General features: G+C 52.0%; 6 protein-coding genes across 6 annotated transcripts; 3 read left to right on the forward strand and 3 right to left on the reverse strand.

Moving 5' to 3' along the window:
- Positions 1–1,800: 1,800 nt before the first annotated feature.
- FIBRA_01299 (uncharacterized protein) lies at positions 1,801–3,951 on the forward strand (the record flags this gene model as incomplete). The annotated part of the gene is made up of 1 exon (XM_012323176.1): positions 1,801–3,951. One exon carries the CDS (start codon positions 1,801–1,803, stop codon positions 3,949–3,951), a length of 2,151 nt encoding a protein of 716 aa, XP_012178566.1.
- A 158-nt stretch (positions 3,952–4,109) lies between these two features.
- FIBRA_01300 (uncharacterized protein) lies at positions 4,110–6,643 on the reverse strand (the record flags this gene model as incomplete). Its single annotated transcript, XM_012323177.1, has 13 exons — positions 4,110–4,220; positions 4,278–4,538; positions 4,590–4,599; positions 4,659–4,744; positions 4,809–4,884; positions 4,941–5,085; positions 5,143–5,190; positions 5,244–5,319; positions 5,372–5,493; positions 5,549–5,599; positions 5,658–6,093; positions 6,165–6,369; positions 6,435–6,643. The coding sequence occupies 13 exons, from the start codon at positions 6,641–6,643 to the stop codon at positions 4,110–4,112; spliced, it is 1,836 nt and encodes a 611-aa protein (XP_012178567.1).
- A 1,351-nt stretch (positions 6,644–7,994) lies between these two features.
- FIBRA_01301 (uncharacterized protein) lies at positions 7,995–12,759 on the reverse strand (the record flags this gene model as incomplete). The annotated part of the gene is made up of 21 exons (XM_012323178.1): positions 7,995–8,078; positions 8,146–8,406; positions 8,459–8,468; positions 8,519–8,604; positions 8,668–8,743; positions 8,793–8,937; positions 8,988–9,035; positions 9,089–9,164; positions 9,218–9,339; positions 9,392–9,442; positions 9,497–9,932; positions 9,986–10,190; positions 10,251–10,580; positions 10,924–11,125; positions 11,178–11,232; positions 11,288–11,351; positions 11,402–11,577; positions 11,638–11,740; positions 11,796–11,897; positions 11,955–12,689; positions 12,743–12,759. 21 exons carry the CDS (start codon positions 12,757–12,759, stop codon positions 7,995–7,997), a joined length of 3,384 nt encoding a protein of 1,127 aa, XP_012178568.1.
- A 3,796-nt stretch (positions 12,760–16,555) lies between these two features.
- On the forward strand, positions 16,556–18,260 carry FIBRA_01302 (uncharacterized protein; the record flags this gene model as incomplete). Its single annotated transcript, XM_012323179.1, has 7 exons — positions 16,556–16,750; positions 16,851–17,137; positions 17,206–17,395; positions 17,456–17,473; positions 17,528–17,842; positions 17,968–18,173; positions 18,227–18,260. The coding sequence occupies 7 exons, from the start codon at positions 16,556–16,558 to the stop codon at positions 18,258–18,260; spliced, it is 1,245 nt and encodes a 414-aa protein (XP_012178569.1).
- A 1,802-nt stretch (positions 18,261–20,062) lies between these two features.
- On the forward strand, positions 20,063–21,122 carry FIBRA_01303 (uncharacterized protein; the record flags this gene model as incomplete). Its single annotated transcript, XM_012323180.1, has 3 exons — positions 20,063–20,656; positions 20,708–20,893; positions 20,994–21,122. 3 exons carry the CDS (start codon positions 20,063–20,065, stop codon positions 21,120–21,122), a joined length of 909 nt encoding a protein of 302 aa, XP_012178570.1.
- A 509-nt stretch (positions 21,123–21,631) lies between these two features.
- On the reverse strand, positions 21,632–21,991 carry FIBRA_01304 (uncharacterized protein; the record flags this gene model as incomplete). Its single annotated transcript, XM_012323181.1, has 2 exons — positions 21,632–21,845; positions 21,891–21,991. 2 exons carry the CDS (start codon positions 21,989–21,991, stop codon positions 21,632–21,634), a joined length of 315 nt encoding a protein of 104 aa, XP_012178571.1.
- Between the last annotated feature and the right edge of the window lie 313 nt (positions 21,992–22,304).

Consider the following 22,304-nt stretch of genomic DNA (forward strand, 5'->3'; position numbering starts at 1 on the left):
GCCGACGACGAGGATCGTCGCGGCGAGGGTCTTGCGCAGGTCGACGGGGGCCTGTGAGGGGGAGGAGGGGGAGGGGGAGTCAGCGCGCACGGCACGCGCGGGGGCGGGGGCGTGTGGGAGCGCACCTTGAGGAGCGCTTCGAGGATCACCTCGGCCATGCTGCTCTCGTCGATGTCGCCGCCCTCGAAGAGCACGTCCGCCGCGCGCTCCCTGATCCAGCCGGGGATGACGAGCGTGCCGCGGCCAGTGCCCGCCTGCTGCGCCGCGGGGGGGTCCACGCGCATGTGCAGGTCCGTCGCGGTGGAGTGGCGCGTGTACATCGTCGCGAGCGCCTGCAGGTGGCTCTCCCCGGGGCGGGGCCGGTCGGGGTTGACCTGCGAGTGGGAGACGACCGAGAAGCCTGAGGACGCGGCGTGCTGCGAGGAGAAGTTGCTGTCCATGTCTGCGGAGACGCGGGAGAATTCGGACTCGGACATGGCGGGGTCGCTCGGGGGCAGCTCGAGCTCGAGCGACTCGTCGCCGGGAGACATCAGCTGGGACTCCGAAGTATCGAGCGCCTCACCGACGAAGCAGCATCGTGTTTTGATTTCTTCGATGACGGCGTCCGTAAGTACTTCTTCGGGAACGCGGGTGGAGCGACTCGCAGCGGGTATGTTTGCCGCGGCGCTCAGCGAAGATGGAGGAGGCAGATACGTCCCGAAAAGCAGTAGAAGAGCCTTTATATGCGACGATAGCCGTGCACCCGCAAGGGGCGTTGTGCGCAGCTGGGAGAACAGCGGCCGCGACGAGAAAAACTGTAGAGAGGGCATTAGGCGACATACTTGTGAGCTGCATTGAGATCATACGGGAAGCACGGTCGACTCGAGGTGACCACAGTCCAGCACGAGCCCGGTTATTCTTCCCGCTGCTAGCAGCGACAGGAGGTGGCTCGAGGCAAACGATATGGAAGGGACCTAGGGGACCTAGAATAATCAAATTTTGATGGCCTGGGTACACATAAGGGGTACCTGGAGGTTGTCAAAGAGCACGCGCGCAATGATCTCTTTGATATGCAAGGGCAACAGAGGATGCTCGACCAGAATGACTTTGCGCGACTTGGGGTCCGTCATCAGCGACCTTGCATTGAGGCGTTACGGGGAAACAGCACGCAGAGGCAAAGAACGACGTACTCGTGAAAGACCACGCGCAATCTCGTCTGTATTCTCGCTTCCAACAGTTTGTCCTCCTCTTCCCGGTCTTCCAGCCTGGACGCACGGTTCAACGTCCACAGTGCGGAACCGTCCTCCCGAGCGTAGAACACATCCCTGGGCCTGCCTTCACCGCTGAAGCCTACCTTCCATATGCGTGAGCCAGGGTCGATTATGACGCGATCCTCAGTGCCATACAGTGAATGTCGTCGCGTCGTCTGGTAGTGAGGAGAGGACTGGACGGTGTGCGAGGAGGCGAGTCGGGTGGTGTGAGGAGTGGTGATAGAGGCACTGGGATCGTGCCCTGTTTGTCGTCTTGGAGTTGTCGGCACTGTAGCCATTGGAGATTGAACGAACACAAAGACGAAATGCGCCGCGGCAGGGCAGCTCGACCGCGTGCGGAGAAGTAATCAGTAAGATATTATAAGCCGAATAGTTGGTATTCTTTGTAATCTTATATAGAATGTGATTGTAATGGCGTTACACGCCTTGCCCACCCTCTTATAGGCCTCACGCGCACGTCCTACCATCTACAATCATGTGTCGACTCGGACATCTTTTCAGCCGTTTCTTCTGTAGTGGTGGTCTTGTAGGTATTGCCTCGCAGGATAATATGACACCGCAGATACCTAATTCTGAAACAACCTCTTACCTTTGTCCAACATGCTCGACGCTCGACTTCCATCACATTCTCCAGGTTGGTGTTCCTAGGGAGGAGGCGATTCCGCTAGGGTCATTAGTGGAGATACTATCAAAGGCAGTGCAATGCCGTATGTGTCGGCTCATCAAGACGGCCTTCCAGCGAACGTGGCTCCTGGATAAGCAAGATCTAGCAACCACAGACCTTGCCGGCATCGAGTGTGCACTCTTCGCGATGGAGTGTGGCTGCTTGAGGGATCCTGCGCCTCCAATGCGAGACCGCTGCCATCGCCTCTTTATCCTCCCTTCCGATAGGCCGCAGAAAGTGTACGACGTCATGCGCGCAGCGCAGTCAGGTCTTACCCTCGACATACAGCTTTTGGAGGAGGATGCGCATATCTTTGACAGAAGCAGAGAGGTCCACGGCAGGAAAGTAAGTGACACTGTTGATATTACTCTTGTTAAGGAGTGGATAAGGATGTGTGAAGAAGAGCACCGAGAGGTTTGCAAGGTGGTCTGGTGGCGTGGGGCAGACGAGACGCTGCCAGACGGCGTACGTATGGTGGACGTGGTCACTATGTCCATTGTTCCAGCACCCCCCGCTTGTCGTTATATCGCGCTCTCCTACCTCTGGGGCGGTGTTGGCGAAGAATACCAAACTACTCAGGCTAACATCTCGGAGCGTGCATCACCAAACAGCCTCGATACATGCCCCCTCCCTGTTACTATTACAGACTCCATCCTTCTCACTCGCGAACTTGGCGAGCGATATCTCTGGGTAGATGCCCTGTGTATCATTCAGGACAGTGCAGAGGACAAAGCACTGCAAATTGAAGTGATGGAGCTGATCTATGGCAGCTCATTCCTCACCATCTTCGCAGCTGGAGGTCGCAACGCCCTCCCTGGACTCCGACCGGGGACTCGGGCCCAGCGGCAGCACATAGAGGTGGTTCAGGATCTCCATTTTGCAGTCCCATTGCCGACGCTTCGAGAGGTGTTGGCACAATCCATTTGGGGCACGCGTGGCTGGACGTACCAGGAGCTTATGCTTTCTCGTCGCCGCCTTTACTTCACCAACCAGCAGGTATATTTTGAATGCGGACAAGAGATTTGGTGCGAAGACGTTTTGGCAGAAAGCAAGCGCCTTCCTCGCTCATACCATCCGCTGAGGAATACAGGAGGCGGAAACTTTACCTACCTGCGCGAGCCGCCCAGCTGGCTCAAGAGAGACTATACCCTCGGCTACATGACGGCCATCGGCCAGTACACGCAGCGGAAGCTTACCAACGAGGCTGATGCGGTAGACGCGATATCGGCACTGACGAATGCAATGGCGAAAGGATTCAAGCTCGCCGGGGGTGTCCCATCGCAGGCATTCCGCTACGGTATGGCGGTCGTAGACCTCAATCAGGCGCTTTTGTGGCAGCCCACGGCAGGCACGCTGCTTACCCGCCGCTGCATACCTAAGGGGGCACCGTGGCCGTCTTGGTCATGGGCAGGCTGGTGCGGTCCCGTCCAATATCAGGATGTCTGGTTTGGAAGTCAAACCCCACATTTGGTGGAGACATTGATCGACAAATGGTACATCTGGGACGGATCTAAGCTGATTCAGCTAGACGTACGCACAATCACATTTGCGACCGCGTACCCCGAGGAAGAGGGAGGGCTCACGAGATATGTACCCCCATGCGGCCCACTGAGTTTGGAGGACGGCAAAGTATCCAAAGATGGAACACTTGTATTTTACACAACTGCGGCGAACTTTACTGTTGAACGTGTGCACAATGCCTCCGAGGGCATGGAGAGTGCGGACGAGCAGTACGCATTATTCGCTATCCTCGCTGTCAGTGAGTCTCGCTTGGTCCAGGCTGGACGCATATACATGCCCTCATCTACACCGTCTCCATCATGCCTACGGTTCGCTGTTCTCTCTCGCACGAACGGCATAGTTGGCATATATGACGAAGACGTCTATGGGAGCCGATACTCCGGATGCTACCTCTACGTGATTGCATTGGGGGTAGCCGGGAGTCAGGATGAAGATCAGCGTCTTGGGATTGGCATCATATTTGAGAAGGCCTGGCTTGCTGCCGGAGCAAAGGGAACATCTATTTTCTTGACATAGTTCGCAAAGTTCATCGAATCATGTTACCTGATGTTGTATTCTGACATGAGCGCATGACCGGTCCTGATGATCGCTCAACACCGAGTCCAAGGTGAATTCCCCAATCATAAAAGTCAAATTGAGTGATATATCGTGCACACATCGCAAGTACTGTATTATTACAGTGACAACCCACCAATGAGCAAATCCATATCTCCCAGGACAATGTCCTTAAGGTTATAAAAGTTAGGCGTACCGAACCCAGTTACTGGATCCCAGCCAATCGTAGCCTACATCACCAACGGGTCAGCACATTTTTTATAGTACGAGAGCAGGTGACATCTCACGTTGAAACCCTCCGTTCCACAGCCCGGATTGCTGCCACCGACTATGTCGTTGAAGGCCTTGGGTGCGAAGGCGCCGGCTGCGTAGATAAGGGGGTTTAAGAAGCCGAGCGGGGGCAGCTTCTTCGCAAGCCGAGCATCGTTGAGTAAGGACACAAAGCCGGAGAACGTAGGTGTCGCAGCAGACGTGCCACCAATTTGGCCCAGCTGGCCGGCGTAGTAGACCCAGAACCACTGGCCTTGCGCGGAGACGTCAGGAATGCCCTGCGATTCATGTTAGTAGGAATGGCGGTCCATGGCATTAATGGGACCTACGCGGCCGTACCTGAGACGCGGTCAACTTGTTAGCCACAGATGAAGCACAACGTCTACGAAGAGACTCACGGGTTGTAAAGCCCCTCGTACGTTCCTGGAGCGAGCTTACTCAAATATTCGGGTACAGCGACAGCTTGGTAATCAGGACGCGAGAACTGTATCAGTATGGTAACCGTCATCACTTCGTTCTCGTTTGACAAATGAAACCAGATAGCTCACGTAGTTGCTGAAACCACCACCGGAGATGAAGTACGTCTCCTCGGGAATGTACCAGGTCGCCCCGACGGAGGTGACGCTAGAGTGTGAATCATCAACATCAGCAAGTTTGTGCTAATGTTCCAGAATACGTACTAAGGACAAGACGCAGGGAAGCCGGGAATGAATTTGGTCTCGTTGAGACCATTGTTGGTATAGCAAGTCTGAGTCTCGGGGTTCGCGTCGCCGTCGCCGACACCGAAGTCGCCGGATGCGAAAAGGAGAGATACACCACGGGCACCTGTGTTCACGGTTGCGATGAGTTGATTGATATTAGTTGTTTATAACAACTGCGTACCAAGCTGCGCGAGGTCCTCACAAACTCGCTTAGCATAGCTCTCAGGGACTGAGAACAACCAAACTAAGTTATAGACATTCTATGGGATGGCATCAGCGCACCTGTCTGCTCATTGTCGCCGTAGCTAGTCGAGATGGTCTGGGGAGGGCTGGGGTCGCTAAGGATGTAGTCGAGCCACTGGAAAGGAATGAATTATCGGCCCACGACATCCTCACATCTGTGTACTCACGTTGGCGTACGGCTCGTTCGTGTCCGTCGGGGTGTCATCGTCAGGAATGTATGGAGGCATCCCTCCAGTCGTGTAGAATGTCCCGGGCGTGGGGTACGTTAACCCAAACGCGTACTGGGTGTCTGAGTCATTTCGCTAGTCAACTTGGTCTTAGTCTCATAATAAACAATCACCTACCCAAATCCGCTTCAAGACCAGCAGCGCTGAGCGTCTGGTTGTTTTGGCCTCCTATACAGTGCTCATCAGGTTAGCACCTCGGATCGCGATCGATCACAGAAGACCGCACCATCGATGTATACAACTTCAAAACTGGAACTCGCCGCATCAGGAACGAACATGGCGGTGAAGTTATGGAAGTCCTCGAAGTTGGCGTACTGCCCGAGATAAGCGGTAATACCAATTTTGTTAGCATTCGTAGCTGACGGCGTGTATCCAACACCATTGTAGAGCTCCTTCAAGCAAGTAGGCGTGATCGAAGCGTTGCAGCTCGCGTTGACCTCGCCGTTGTATGCGGACGGGATGGGGATCCATGGCTGGCTCAGATCCACGGACGGACGCTCCGTGTCAGCATAGTGGTATGTCGCCTTCATGCCTTTGAAACGACCGAACATCGTCGTAGGTTGAACGACTTCAATGTGTTCGTGCAAGTGTTCAGGCAAGCTGTATGAGGTCGTGCGGACCATGGTATCGCCACTCTCATCGTGCAACCAGACGTGATATTCCTGATAACATCACGATGAGTACCACTGGCGGCGCCGCATGCGTGCACTATGTACCAATATAAGAAACTCACAGTGTCGAGCATCTTCTCGGCTAGACTGACAGGAACCTTGATCGTGACCCAATCCTTAGCGGGAGAACGGGTCAGGTCGTCCGCAGAGATTCCGTGCGATGCCAGCCATTCTTCTACGAGCTGAATGCTCTCATCGTGGGGTGCAATAAGCGCTTCGACCTCTTCCTTCGACAAATGGTCGCCATAGCGTTCGTTGAAGGGGTCGCTGTGAGACGGAGCATTAGTGGACGGGTAACGCGTACGCTCGCCTGTATCTGGAAATACACGTACCTAATCTCATACAAGTGCTTCTCGAGCTGAGCGAAGTTGGCCTGCGGCAGCCCAATCCGGAGGTTGATGTTATGCTCAGCGGAGGCGGGTTTGACCTTGGTCCATCCTCGAGGGGGCGAAACCTGTTCCTTGAGCTTCTGGGCGCAGTCGCGGGGAGCGGCCGCAGCAAGGGAGCCGAGCGTAAGCACAAGTAACGTGGAATACCTCATCCTGGAGGAGCAGGAACCGTGGCAAGTCCGTGGTCGACATCGGTGGGACGCGTCCTCGCGTATTTATATAGGCGTTATTCTGGGCATACAAAATGTCCAATAACGGGATCAAAGGCGCCATATATCTTCTCACACTCACCTCGCCATGCACTTATCTGCTGCATGCCATATAATCTTGGCGTTCTGTTTTTGCTGCTCGGCTCCCCTCAAACAACACTGCCACGAGACCGCGAATTGGTTGGTGTTTGATTTGCTCTGGAATTATAGCGGCAGTCTTCAGGGGTCCTTCATCTGTGACATACACAATAAGTACATTGTGGAGCGTATATGGGACTGGCTACCGTGCGATACGCGTCTGACTTGATCAGACGAAATAAGCAGGACAGCTGCAGCTAGCAAGATCGGCGATCGAGACCAGTTGTTATTTCAGGTGTTTTGAGCCTCCAAGAGATTGTCAAGGGACTTGATTCGACGATTTTTTCACGAAGTAACTCAGCGTGGAGTGACTTGGTGCAGATGGCTCAAATCCAATCGATCACGCAGTCCCAGGCCACAGTGGTACTAATGCCTGCCGCTGGATTGGTTCAAATTCTAATAGTGAGTTTGACGCAGCACACAAAAAAATTGTTGTGCTGCTACTGTCTCTTCCGCCTCGCCGCTCGTCAGACCAAACTAACAATTTCATGCGACTAAGTACTTGTTATCACTCTCGAGTATAGTACTTATGGCTCTCCCGAGACGATCGTGCCGAGATAGTGGACCTCTGTGGCCCAAAACGCTTCCAGTCGGAACTTTGAATGTACTCCCTATCTGGAAATTGCTCCAGAATGGGTATCAACAGCCACCCTGGCCATAGCTCTGCAAAATGCCCTTTAGGGGCCGGCGATAGGCCTATCGATATGAATCACGGTAGCTGGAAACGGTGGTCGGATAAAAGTCACTGGGGCTATAAGTATGTAAAGCATGTGTTTTGCTTCATAATCTTTTGCACAAGCAATCGGATAGTCCCTGATAGTCCATATGCTCAGCGAGCACACAACGTCATCAACCTCGAAATTGATGGCATTGTGGGACCTGGTAACCATTTATGATTCTCCGGGCGTTTACAGTATTAACTGGACATTTAAAGACGAGAATCTAGATGCCCCCAATTGGGGCAACATTAACTTTCTCCGAACATAGCTGGACATGTGGGATGTGAATAAGCAAATACCCGCGGCAGGTCAGAGCCACATGATGCCTGCGGTCACGACTCGCCGATGACAGGACGCTCAAAGTACCAGACTGGCACAATACATTTATTTCATGTGGGCCCGGTCTGCGCATCAATCAATCATACAGCACAGACATCTTACAGGTTGCCCAGCACAATCTCCTTCAGAACACCAAAGTTGGGCGTACCCCACCCAGTGACCGCATCCCATCCGATCGTAGCCTTTCACGGGTATGAACGAAGTAAGTCAGCAGTCTCGTCGAAATTTATCGCTCGGAGAAAGACTTACATTGAATCCCTCTGTGCCACAACCAGGGTTATTGCCGACGGTGATATCGTTGAATGCTGATGGCGTGGATGCTCCGAGCTGGTATAATAGAGGGTTGAGGAACCCAAGCGGGGAAAGCCCGTTTGCTAGGCGTGCATCGTTGAGTAAGGATATGATGGCCGCGAAGGTTGGAGACGACGCGGACGTTCCTCCGACCAGGTACTCGGCCTCGTCCCAAAAGAACTCGAAGAAGTTCGATTGTGCCGAGACGTCGGGGTAGGCCTGTCATCACTCAATCACCACCCGTACTATATCACAAGCTGTGCCTACTCACTCGTCCGTTCCTGCCAAGAAGGTGAGCATAACATTGCAATGATCAAGCAGCAGAACCTACGGATTGTAGAGCCCCTCATATGTGCCTGGGGCCAGTTTCTCCAAGAAAGCGCTGACTGCAGCGTCTTGGTACGATGGCCGAGGGAACTACGGACACGCCAGTCACTGTCACTGTCGATGTCAACAAGTGGGTCAAGTTTTCCTGCTTACATAGTCACTAAAACCACCTCCGGATATATTGAATGCAACTTCAGGCACGTATATTGTACCTCCAACGGCTGTAACGCTGCAGCGATATGAGGTTCTGTTCACATAGGGGAGACGAGTAAACTCACTAAGGACAGCTTGCAGGGAAGCCGGGTATGAATTTGGTAACGTTTAGTCCATCATTACTGTAACAAAGCTGAGTGGCTGGATCTGGGTCTCCGTCGCCAACACCTCCGTCGCCTGAGCTGAACATGATGGAAACGCCTCGAGCACCTGCATTAGGTGGTCAGATAGAAAACCACCAAATGGGATTATAGGCGTACCGAGCTGCGCAAATTCTGCGCAGACGCGCTCGGCATAGCTGTACGGCACTACATAATACTTAAAGTTTGAGATAAAATGCTATTAATACAGAGACAAATACCTGTCTGCTCATCATCCCCATAACTAGTGGAGATCGTCTGAGGAAGATCTGTGCTATTCAGCACATAAGCAAGCCACTACAAACAATTATGCTCAAAACTTGAATATCCGAAGTTCTAATGCAACATACATTCGCATAGGGCTCGTTGCTATCTGTGGGCTCAAGGTCATCTGGCTGGAAAGGAGGGCTCCCTCCGGTCGTGTAAAACGTTCTCGGAGTGGGATATGTCAATCCGAATGCATACTGAGTATCTGAGACGCCGTGAGCTGACACGTTGTTTTCACGCAAGGACATTTGGCTTACCAAGATCGGCCTCAACGCCTGCAGCAGATGGGGTCTGATTGTTTTGGCCTCCTGTATACCACTAAAGATCAATGCATTCTAGAATCAACGAGTGGTAATCCATACCATTTATGTAGACCACGTTAAACGATGAGCCAGTAGCAGCTGGGACTAATGCCTCGTTGAACATGTGGAAATCTTCATAATTTGCGTACTGCTCCAGATACCCGGTGACAGCAATGTGATTCCCTCCCGTCGCCGAGGGTTCGTATCCCACTGCGTTGTACAGCTGCTTTAGGCACGTGGGGGTTATGGTCCCATTGCAGCTTGCGTCAACTTCTCCATTATAGGCAGACGGGACCGGAATGTAGCCGGGAGTCGTGTCCTGGGCGGCTGGCACTTCCTGGATAAAGCGATAGGTGGTCTCCATTTTCCTAAACCGCGAGAACAACGTAGTCGGTTGGACAAGATCAATATGATCGTGTAGGTGCTCGGGGAGGCTGTATGAAGTGGTACGAATGATGGACTCTCTGCTCGCTTCGTGGGTCCAGACGTGATATTCCTAGGACACACCTTAGTGGGGTAAACAGCTTATACGGACTAGGAATGCAATACAGTTTCCAACATCGTTTCCGCCAAGCTGACCGGAACCTTAACGATGATCCAGTCCTTGGCGGAGGAACGGGAGAGCTGGTCTTCAAAAATACCACTGGAAGCAAGCCACTCGTCCACCAACCGGAGGCTGTCCGAAGGGGGAGCAATGAGGTCTTCTACCTCTTCTTTGGACAAGTGTGCGCCATATCGCTCATGGAGCGGGTCGCTGTACCACACGCGTCAGCCACGAGCCGCCATGCATTCTTAGATACGCCACGGGCCATACCTGATCTCGTCAAGGTGTGTTTCAAGCTCGCGGAAGTTGGACTGTGGTAGACCGATGCGCAGCTCAATCGTGTGATCGGCCGGCGCAGGCCTCACTTTCGTCCAGCCACGAGGCGGGGAGACGCTTTCCTTCAGCTTCGACTTGCATTCGCCAGCGGGAGCGGCGAGCGCACGCGAGCCGAGTACGAGCAGGAGCCACGCCGACGAAAGCCACATATCGGACAAGGGAAGGCTGGGAGCCAGCGTGCTCGTCGAGGGATTAAATGGTAAAGGGCCCTCGTGGTGCCATCCCTGTTCTTGATCAGGAGGCCTTGTGCTCACACAGCCGCCACTGGATATGAATACGATTTCCCAGGGTATGTGTCAGGACTAGCAGATCTTTCGTTATGGCTCAAACAAAAACCTGCGAAAGTCCGTGAGTAGTTGCGTGAAGCCTACCCATTTATGAATAATGTAGGATTATGCACAACAACTTGGAGTCATTGGGACCTCCATCCGGATCGACTCCATCACGTCAGATGATTTACTGGAGCCGAATGGTATTAGATGTGAGAAGGTGAAACTGTCACGAAATATCACGTAGTTGGATTACCCACGAACAATAATAGAATGCCATTGGGAAGGGAGCACTACAAACGTGGCTTCAATGAGTACTGATAACCGGCGAAGCTTACTTTCCACTGATACTATCCAATCCAAAGTCGCCCACACTACCACGATCTAGATCAAAGAAAGGATCGCGCATGCTGCCAGTTTTAGCGCGCCACAACTGGGTATACAATGTCTTAATCTTCTGCAGCTCTGCATCGAGTGCTGCTGTCTTGCTTGCTAGCGCAATGAATGTAGCGTGCTGTGCTTCGAGGGTAGACGTGATTGCTGTGACGAGGTCAGGCGAAGAGGAAGAGGAAGAACACAAATCAAATCTCACCCTGTGGTGTGAACTGCGATTGCGCTGCCGCGGAAGACAATTTACGCTCGATTTGCTGAGACATGTTGTGATACATGACGCTGAGCAACTGGTGTTCTGAGTGCACTTACCTCAATAGTTTTCTGGTACCATCTTAGACGTTCCTTCATTTGCTCAGTTACTCGAGCGAAGAATCTAGACAAATCCAACTTATTACTGGCTGCATGTGGATTGAATGAACTCACTCCAGTGGAAAGTCAGCATAATTCTTCAAATAGGCCCCATGTTGTTGAGGATTTCGGAACCCGTCAACGAGACGAGTCGCAACAATAGTATCTTGCACTGTCTGGTCAACTTTAATTTTTAGATCGCGTGTGTGGAGCACGTCAGAGTGAAGAGTCGTGATCGCGCTGACGAGGTCCTACACTTACTTTAGTAAGCTGTGTGTATGATACGGCATGGGAGACCAGGGCTGACCCACTTTGTGTACACTGCGAACACCGTCCTGGCCTTTCACTGCTTCTTGCCCTACCTTTCGCTGCTTCAAATCGTTACTAATTTGTATTCGGCCTTGGATCAATGCACTACGTGGACCCAGATTAATTGGGAACAGTACCAGTCAGTGAGGAATCCACGTACTCGACATTTTCCAGCGTCTTCTTGATTTCATCGGGGAGATCATTGAATTTGGTCAGCCTCGTGAAGGGCGGAGGTCCACCAGACTGATTTCCGACAAATGATCTAGTTTTGATAAATTGAAGGGTAAGAGACTTTGTGTGATTAGATGCATTCACTTACTGCTGCTGCTGCTGCTGAGGCGCTGGTCTACCAAAAATAGAACCAGAACCAGTGGCGGAAGATCCAAATGTTGATGCTCCAAGGCCTCCCGCAGCTTGTGTTGGCTGACCAAGGAGCGGATTTGATGTGCCCGAGCCCCAATTGCCGAACCCGGTTGAGCCAGCCGCTGAGGTCTGCCCCAATGTTGATCCTGTGTTCGTGTTTCCCCCAAACGCGCCCAATCCGCCCGCTCCCCCCTGCTGCTGGCCTGAGTTAGTCTGCTGGGCTTGTGTGTTGCCGAATAAAGAAGACCCAAAAGTACTCTTCTGTTGCGTATTCGTAGACGGCTGTCCAAACAAACTTGCACCAGGGGCCTGCTGCTGGGAGTTGGTAGTCGACTGGCCAAAAAGACCGCTACTCGCCACCGGCTGTTGCGTATTTGAGCTAGGTTGGCCAAACAGACTCGTGGATTGGGTTTGTTGAGGCTGTTGTGTCTGCCCGAACATGCTTCCGTTGCCGAAGAGCGGATTTCCTTGGGTTGGTTGCGATTGTTGCTGCTGGTTCTGGTTTTGTCCCAGTGGCGCCCCGAACAGTGACGTTCCCTGAGATTGGTTCTGGTTCTGTGGCTGCGAGCCAAGAGCACCAAAGGTTGTGTTTGCAGGCTGCGAGCCTCCAAAAAGAGGATTTTGTGTATTGGCCGTGTTACTTTGACCAAAGGTAGACGTCCCGGCAGGCTTAATGCCAAAAGCCGCAGCACTACCGTAACGAAAGCTGAAACCACATGCATAAGCCAGACAATTTACACGCACCTGCTCGCAAAAGCCATCCGCGAGTGTGTTAAAACTGGATGTCGAGTCTACTGGCTTGGTCGTATCCAACCGCGAACTCCAGGCGGGCGCGACGCTAGCGTCTGGTAACGTGTGACACGCGCGGTGGTCACGCACAACCACATCACGGGTGGCACACTCGAAGCCTTCCTTAGCGACACACATGTACATTCGCCGCTTGCTCAGGATCTTCAAGTTGCTTGCTGCGCCGCCTACTCTGACCCGATGTAATGGGCATACCTTGTCGCCTCCGTATGGCTCGTTATCAATCGTTGCCTGTATTTTTCCTACGTCGTCAAGGACCCGGGGGTGTGTCCCCTGGCTGTGTCGGGGCGGCGGCGCGGACTCACTTGCTCAGGCCACCCGTGCCATTCAGCCACTGTGCGCCCAGTTTGTGCCTTGCTGTGGAGAAGTGATCTGATTCAACTCAGAGTGTCTATTCCTTTTTTGCACTGCTCCGTGTCGTTTCCAGACTCCAATAGGACTGTAGCTGTTTCCACAGCGGCGCCGGCATCGCCATATAGGCGAACGATGCGGTACGTACAGTCTGTTCTCGTCCCTGAAGCTTTGTATGTAAGACTGAATACATTCAATCTATAGCTGTAATCGTCGAAAGTTAGCTCATGCCGGCTGTAACATTCAGCAAGCGTCTGTCGTCTTGGACACCTGGAAGAAAAGCCAATTTCTGATCCGCCTGCGGAAGATAGTCGCATCCCTGACTCGGACTAGGTATTGCTATCTTCTAGAGGCCAGACTGCCGTGAATAGTACTCACATCCATGTGACTCACGTCAATGTCGTGCACATGGAGCATCCAACACAATTCATACTCTATGGTCGAAGTATCTAGGCTCTCTGGATTCTCTGACGACGGTATCAGCAGCTGGAACGTGTCACGACACGTCCTTTGAACTAAAGTTTCCAGCATGCAGTGTAGTTAACTGATGCGGCTCTTCAATTGACACAGCCCTAGATCAGGAGTCATAGTCTCGTTCCTCGACACACTCATCAAGAGTTCCGAGACGGTGTCAGCCCACATAGGACCACATACATCCATCCTGACATCTTTGCATCGCTGCTTGGCTTTCAGGCGGGACGCTGCCATGTGGCCCACATGTAACTGTCGGCAATGTCACCTCCGACAATCCTCGGCGTTTTGCCTGATGCTCCGACGATGCTTCTCTTTGGCTAAAACTTTGTCTAGTCCTTCGTGGATCCAGATCTGTTATTCTATACAAACACCCGACGCTGCGTGCGTAGTCTGACAATCTTGTTGGGACACGCGGGCCTGTAGCCCCGGTAAAGGGCTTTCCGGAGCCGGTGATCTGAACACCGACGAGATCCTAGAACTTGCGCTCTGTATTCCAGGACGGTCTTGCCCCCAGAAGAAGTGCCGAGACCTACGGCAAAGTAAACCAGGATGTCCGTGCGTTATTCCATGATTCAAGGGCCAAGACCCTGCTCGCTTGCACCAAACTTTGATATCTGCAGTGCAGCAGAGACCTAGCGCTATGGCCGCGACGGCTCCTCCATTCCTAATCCGAGCTGCAATTTGCGATCAACGCGTACTTCCTTGTTTCGAATCTCAATGCGCCGGTGCTATTCGTGAATCATACCAATACGTTCAGTGGGACGTCAAGTTTACCTCTGCCCTCGTGCACAAAGGTGCCGTGATTGTATTGATGGGCAGTGAGCAACAATACATTATATTTCCATATACACACCTTACCTTGTGAATCGCAGGTTACCAGCGTCGCCCAGCGGGTTCTCTATGAATTGCAGCTGATCGCAGTCTCGATTGTCTAGCGTGCCGATTGCCACGTTGACACAGCTCCGATCCACGATTTGTCTCCCTTCTGTATTCTCCCGCGTTAGGTGCTGACGCCGTGCTCATGGCGCATGCCGATTCGGCCGAGTTACCCGATGTTACCATGTAAATCACAGATTCTTCGACTTCTTGCGCCCAAAAGATTTCCCAGTCTAGAGTGCGAGGACGCGTCACTGCTGCTGTCAATAGTTTAGCAAAGCCGCTCAACCATTACCAATTCCTCCTGCGCAGATTTCTTGGGACCTGCGTAATTGGAATATGGCCCGTAACTAGGGTGATGTCCTGCGGTTTGCCGGCTCGCGGCCGCTACGAACTGCCCATGCGCTGTATGTTGTCCCGCATGTATGCATCTGGCCCAACTTCGGAAGCTTACCGACAGTATCAACAGGCTCCTAGAACCTATCATATGTCACCGAAGCTCTTGAATCTGGTCTTACCGTATACGGTGTGTATGTAACTCCTGATCCGGGCCTCTCGAGGCTTGAGCGCACACGAAATTCAACCGAGAATTTAGGCGTAGACACCCTTGTCACGCTAGTATATGCCGTTTATTCGTGATGTCACTTCATCGCCACTGCTTCGTTTCATACTTCGGTTCTGTCCGCCTCCGTTAAGCGCCTCTATCAAGTCGCCTTCGAATGGTGAAACACGTCTCGTCGCATTTGAAAGTATTACATAGTCCGCGGCGAGAACAGTTACGGACTTTCCTGACGGGCCGAAAAGCTTGCAACAGCTTCCGTTCAGATCGCGCTGGGATGGCCGTGTTGGATCGTATAAAAGCACACTGCTCGCCGTAGCAGATGCATACATTCACAACCTCTATACTACTCCTAAGTTACGATTGAATTATTATATCAAGCAAGACTAGGCCTCGTCGTCACAACAGCATAATGTCTGGTCGCGATCAGGTGAGTCGTCATTGGCTCCTACATCTGTATTGCGCACTCAACAAATGAGATAGTCTCAGAAAGAAAACAGGTTCGACGACTCTGATAGTGAATCATACTCTCCCAGGACGCCACGTAGGACTCCTATGGCATGCCAATTTTGTCGAGGCAAGGTTTTTCCTTCGCGAATCGTTATTGCATTCCTGATGCATTATTCACAGGGCGTAAGATGAAATGCGACGGTCGCCCTATATGCGCCAACTGCGATCGACGTGGTATTGCGTGTTCATACATTCCTGTGTATGTCTGTCAAAATGGGTCGTGACTTGTCTAACACGAGTGAATTCCTTGCAGCTCTGCGGCTCAGCGATGAAGCTACTACCCTTTGTTTCTGTCACTTAACTGACACTCCCTTAACAATTTGCGCGATTTGCGTCACCAAGGACTTCTGCTCTGGATCTATTCTCGCGTGTTTTCTTGCTATCGTGCTCACATATTCTACGGGCCTCCATTTAATCCTGCCAGTCGATATGTAGCTGTAGTCTCCCGTAGCTCCTCATTTTGCATCCATACTTCCACTCTAATCTGCTTTGGACTAGTATTAGATTATCATAATATATCACATGCATACTGCATGTGACATGTGGTGGTATGCAGGTCGGCCTCGCGTCAAGTCCGCTTGAGCTTCAATGCTGGGCCCGCGCCAGGACATCTTGTCGTAAGCTAAGCGCTGGCCCTGCACAATCTGTAGATAGCCTTCTCTTCGGACAATCGTTCCAGCATGCGCGGTGAGAACACAGATCGGAGCGTTTCAAGCTCTGGGCCGTGCACCCATGTGCCTGGTAAGTGAACGTGACGAGAGAATTATGATAGATGAATCCTTGATTAATTCAAGTTGACAGTTCATGCACGCCTGTCTCGGTCCAACTTCTGATATTACCGAAAGAACAGTGGGCGTGCTAGACACAACCCTCTAAATCCTTGCACTTTGCAGCTACCGAATATCATCCACCCGATGGAAGAAACAAAGAGCCGAAGCCGGACAGATACGGGAGAATTGCCTGATTATTCCAGTCTGGCAATGCCCCATGCCGAAATGATCGAGCACAAGTATCATCTCCAAGACAGTAAAAGTGTTGCTTGGCTGTGGCTTACACTAAAGAGCCGAGCCAAAGCAGCAACGCAGCTTCCTCTGTACTACGATGCTGATCCTATCGCAGGTGCGATCGAGGTCAACTTCGATAAGGCGAGCGGTGTGAAGAGGGTGTCGATTGCGGTGAGTTATTCTGCCAGATTGCCTCTAAGAAATCTACCCGTACAGAGCGGAACTTGATACGCTGATATCGCGTTCGTTTTCGACATGTACGCCGCACCAGGTTGTGGCTGGCGTCACTGCTGTCGGCCAAGAGGATGTCAGATTTCTTGAAATCTCCCGCGACGTGTGGAACGCGAAGACTACGCCACCACCCGCGAAAGCTGCGGGAAGACAGCTGTGGCAGTTTTCTCTGGCCCTGCCGAGCGAGATCTCAATGCCTGGACAGCGGAAGACGCTGTCAACGATGTACAAACTGCCGCCTAGCTTCTCCGAGCGTGCCAGTCCAGTGTACATCGACTACAGAGTGGTGGCTACCGTCCATCGCGGGCTGTTCAAGTCGAACCAGACGTGCGTGTCATTCGCCAATTTGGTTAGGCTTTTGAGGCGATGAAAGCTGCTGATGGGAGGCACTTCAGCCTCTCTACAGGGCTTGTTTTCTTGCCAGTGTCGCGCTCGGAAGCTCCACCTCCGTTGCGCGAAGCGGCATATCGCGATGGCACTGCACTTATCGGTCCCGATGGGGATCCTGAAGGATGGAATGTGCTCCCTCCAGCAAAATTCACCGGAGCCCTTTTCAATACACGGCAAGTCGAGCTGCAGTGTGTTGTACGCGCGCGCTGATCTGCCTATCAATTCTGGCACTGACAACTGACATCATTGCGATAGGTCGCCGTCGCAAAACCTGTGGGAGACATTTGTTCTATGGCAATACCATGGTGAATCTCACGTGTTGCATAGCTATCTTTCGCAAGAGGTTCCGCAATTCCTCTCTTCGTTACCATCTCCAGTACGGACGAACAGGCTTTGGACCTTCTCGCTTCGCCAGGTGCAGTGAAGATATACCTGATACGCTATCGTGTGCTCGGAACGCATGCCACTGAAGACAAGTATTCGGATCATAGCAGCCACGTCTTCCATGAGAGGGTGGGTGCCGCCTACTTTTGGCCATCGACAGAACGAGCATCTGGAGACCGAGTGCGCATGATGCAGGGCGAATTGAACGTTGAGGTGTCGTCAAAGCCTTCTTTCATTTTCCCCGAGTTTTCTCTCAGGGTAAGATCCCCGTGTCCGTTTTCGTCGTGAAGGATTGCTCATTGATCTACCCGACCCTGGCGTTAACATTTTTTCGCGTTGGACACCACACTCACATCAATGGGAACTGCCGTGCGTTTTCTCAGTACAAGCTGGCGCTATTTCCACCGCATGCTCCCGGGTTCTCTTCGAAGCTGACTGCGGATAAACCGCTAGTGGTGGAGGAAGTCACTGTCACGACTGCCGAGGCGGCAGGGGTGTACTCTCGCTCATATGCGCCCCCCGGATATATGCAGCCCGTAGATCCAGACTACAACAACACTGTTGGATATCTGGAGAATGGGAATCAAAGGTATGATTTACACCATGATCAAATGTCCGAACCCTCGGTGATGTCCGCATTAGATTTATGCACCATGGAGGTCACGGAGGCATCTAGGTTTGGATGGTCTCCCTGGCAGAGAAGCATTGAATGAGACCATTTGATACGATCCCATGTGGTGTGGACGTTTTGACATTCGAAGACTATGTCCGGTCGTGATATGGTACTATATCGGTGGAAATTAGGTCACGACTGCGGTACAGTGGCACTCCCCGCAAGCTGTTGTCATGATTGATATTCGGAACATACCTACGCTCATTCATGTTTCCATTGTCCACTGTACCGAGGCCCCAACTATTTTCACGGATCATGCTTTGGAATTCATACAATTTGTGCCCTGCAAGTCCAGGCTTTCGGGTAAAACGCAAGCAAGGCTGGCACCATGCAAGACACACTCGGCACGGATTATTACTATGTACATCCCCGCCCGCGAGGCTCGTGCATCTCGGCTTGGTTTAGGACCGCGGCGGAGGAGGATGACGACCGAGCCTTCCTCCGAGGCGATGATATCACGTGAAACTGGGCCGGTGCGTCTATCTTCCGGATTCATCTGCAACAGTCTGAGTCTCACCGACGACGAGACACACGGAAACTGCGAGCACCGTCCATGATCCTTCTGCGACTTTTATCTAGTTTGTCTGTATCTGCATTGCGTTGATTCGAGACTCTACATCTACCGTTCGAAGACATCTTTCCTTGTATAGCCACGGACTCGTGAACGCCTACTGAAGCTGCAAGGTCGACGTTGCATTCTCCTACAGCTCCTCACGTTCTATAGCTATGACCTCTTCCAAGCCAACTCAACTAACGCCATTCGGATATGCTCTCGCAGGCGCACTCGGTGGATGTTTCAGTAATGCGTATGTATGCATGCAACCTATCTTACACACCTGACTATACTTTGCCATGTTATGCAGCGTAGTGTATCCTCTAGATGTGTAAGCACTTCGCATGTGCGCCATCATTCAGCTAATTTTGGAGTTGCAGTGTAAAGACCCGTGTTCAGGCCGCGACGGGTGACGACAGAGAACGGCGGGGCATGATATCACTCTTGCTGAGGATCCTGAAAGAAGAAGGACTTTCGGGTTTCTACAAGGGGTTCACCGCTACCATGCTGAATACCTTCTCCATGCGTGAGTTCTCTTCGTTTCCTTTCCTTGCGGGCCATACGGCATATGTGGTACTCCCGCTAGCGGAGAACCCTGTCAGATGGCCTGGAGGGCAATCCCAAAAGCTGCTAGTACCGGAGCTTTTCATCACGTTCACCACACAAGTTACCGCCTACGCTCCGGTAACGCGTTACCCTTTTCATGCTAAACCGCGTCTTATGCATATATGTGCAACGGCGAGCATCAACACATCACTGTAATCCCACTAGCTTTCCATGTCACAGGATTTCTGGGGTATCAATGGGTATTGAGCCCGAGCTCAGGATGCTAGCGACGTCTGCCAAGCGGCGGTAGCATCCTCAGTCATGGTCACGTTGCAAATGTGTTCGGCTGATGTCTCGCAAGCCTACCCCTCGAAGTATTGATCGGATGCCTGTTATGCCTGGAGGCCGGCATTTGTGCATACTTGGAGAGGAATTGCAACCAGTTGTCCCAACTAGCTTGGATGCACTGCCGAGCAGTCTCATTAAGGCCTCTTCTCCGCACTTGCCTATTTTCCCGGCAGTAGGTCTTGCACACATCTATCAACCTTGTGGACGGCACAGGGTTCGGTGGATGTAGTGTAAGTATCACTTCTCCTGCAGATGTCGGCTATGGTCGAAGTGACAGGTACTATAATTGTGTGCCCTTGCTCTGTCCGAAATCTTCGCACCGGCATTTATTTTGGAACTTGAGGATGCTCATGCCTCGATGTCTATGCAAGCGTGTTCTCTATCGTCATACCGCGTACTCGAATCTCCGCTAACGATCCTCACAGAATATGCTTATTTCTTCTTCTATTCCTTCGTCCGCACGTCCTACATGAAGCGACTATCCACACGGCTGCCTAGGGGCTCGAAAGCTCCGCCGCTCTCAACCGCTGCGGAACTGATTCTTGGCGCAGTCGCAGGCGCGCTTGCCCAGATATTCACCATTCCTGTATCAGTCATTGCCACGAGACAGCAGATTGGACCATCGTTGAAACGACCCCGAAAAAGCGATGTACGACTCGACCAAAACGACACGGATGTAGAGAAGGGGAAGATTGAAGATGTGCACGACGACTCATTCTTTGGGGTCGCGCGTGAGATCATCGAGGAGGAGGGCGTTGGCGGCCTTTGGCTGGGTATCAAGCCGGGGCTAGTACTGACGGTCAACCCTGCCATCACATATGGTGCGTATGAACGAGTGAAAGGCGTTCTTCTCCTCGCGCAGGAGAAGACGTCGGGAGCAAGTGGTTCTGTGAAGCTCAGTCCCTGGACTGCATTCGTCCTTGGCGCTTTGAGTAAGACACTTGCCACTGTTGTAAGTGTGCGAGCAGATCATCGCCAGGGCTTGGACTGATCCATGTATTAGGTCACATATCCATACATCATGGCGAAAGTACGAATCCAAGCTCGCACAGCGGACAGCGACGAAGTGAAAGGAGATCACCCACCATCTGCTAAATCTACATACCATCATGCTCATAGTAAACATGTGGGCGCGTTGAATATCCTCGCCAGGGTATGGCGCCAGCAAGGTTTCTTGGGATGGTATCAGGTGAGAGCATATTCAACTTGTCTATCACGCTATTTTGTATTCTCGGCGTGCCGCGTGCTCTTGTCCCCTTTCCCCAGAGTGACTGACGAGATCTCCTTAGGGCATGGGCGCCCAGATAACAAAGGCGGTGCTTTCTCAGGCACTACTCTTCATGTCCAAGGATCAATTTGAACATTGGGCTCTCGCGATAATGGTCTTATTCTGGAGGCTACGGCGGACAAAGGCGTAGTTATTCTCGTCAGATGACAGTACTAACATTTCCCGGTGTGATTCTTTCTTAATCAAAAATTGCCTGTGTCTTACATACATCAACTGTTGTGGATGACCCAGTCTCTGCTGATCTGTTAATACCTTTGGTGCCTCAATATTCTTTGCATGTCGTTGCGGAAGGGTGATCAATGAACATGAAGGAGTGATCAACGTATCGCAAGTGTCGACTGCACGGTGTGCACACGTACGCCACAGCCGAAATTCAGTCTGCTTCGAGAAGGTCCAAGAGAACGAGCCAAAAAAGAGTACAATTGATGAGAGTAGAATGCTATGATGACACAAAGTCTTGCTGATGGTTTGGGGGAGTCATGCAGGAAATCACAAAAGAGAGGGCGGAAGGAAGATCTACAGCGAGACAGAAATCTCGAGCTCTCTTCCCCGTGGGCGTTGACCCTTTCACAAGATTCTCAGAAATCGTCGCAACCTTCCTGGTCGAGCCTAAATATTGATGTCAGAGGAACCGAGATATCACTTCGTCTTCTTGTTGGGCACGAAAGGCGTGGTAAGGGCTTGGAGCTTTGTGAAATGTTCATCCCCGAACACGCCCGCATAGTTTGATCCGATAGTCAAGCCGATATCAAACTCCACCTGGTTGTTATAGAGGGGCTGAATTGTAAAGAGCCCATCCCCTTCTCGACTTAGAAGGCCGAGGTATTCACGAATGGCCGGGAGCGAGTTCGGGCTATAGAGGAAATCAGCAATTTTGTCGTTCATTTCCTAAAATGACTTTTCGGTAAGCCCCAGTGTTGCATTAGACATGAAACCCGACTTTGCGGAGCCCAAACTGCGCCAGACGTCATGCAGAAAGTGGACACGGGGAATGTCCATGAGCGTTAACGTTCCGTGGTCAAATCTCCAGCTATATCGCGTCTCGGTGGTTTGAGAGTAGAGGACCGGAGATAGGGGCAAGGCAGGTAGCAAATAAATCAGGACCCTCAAGTGATTGTTGCGAGAATGGACGAGCTAAATCCTGCCGCACGTGAATGGATGTGAGGCATATATATACACACCTCATCTCGAAATGTTTGTCCGTCCGCAGGAGCAAAAAGGAGGTTTGGTCACGTTAATCGGGCGAGGTTTGAGACATTAGAATCATCAAGCGGTCAGTAGAAAATGAAGATGAATAAACAGAAAATCATAA

Source organism: Fibroporia radiculosa (assembly GCF_000313525.1).
Source record: "Fibroporia radiculosa TFFH 294 genomic supercontigs, scaffold591, whole genome shotgun sequence".
Taxonomy (NCBI): Eukaryota; Fungi; Basidiomycota; class Agaricomycetes; order Polyporales; family Fibroporiaceae; genus Fibroporia; species Fibroporia radiculosa.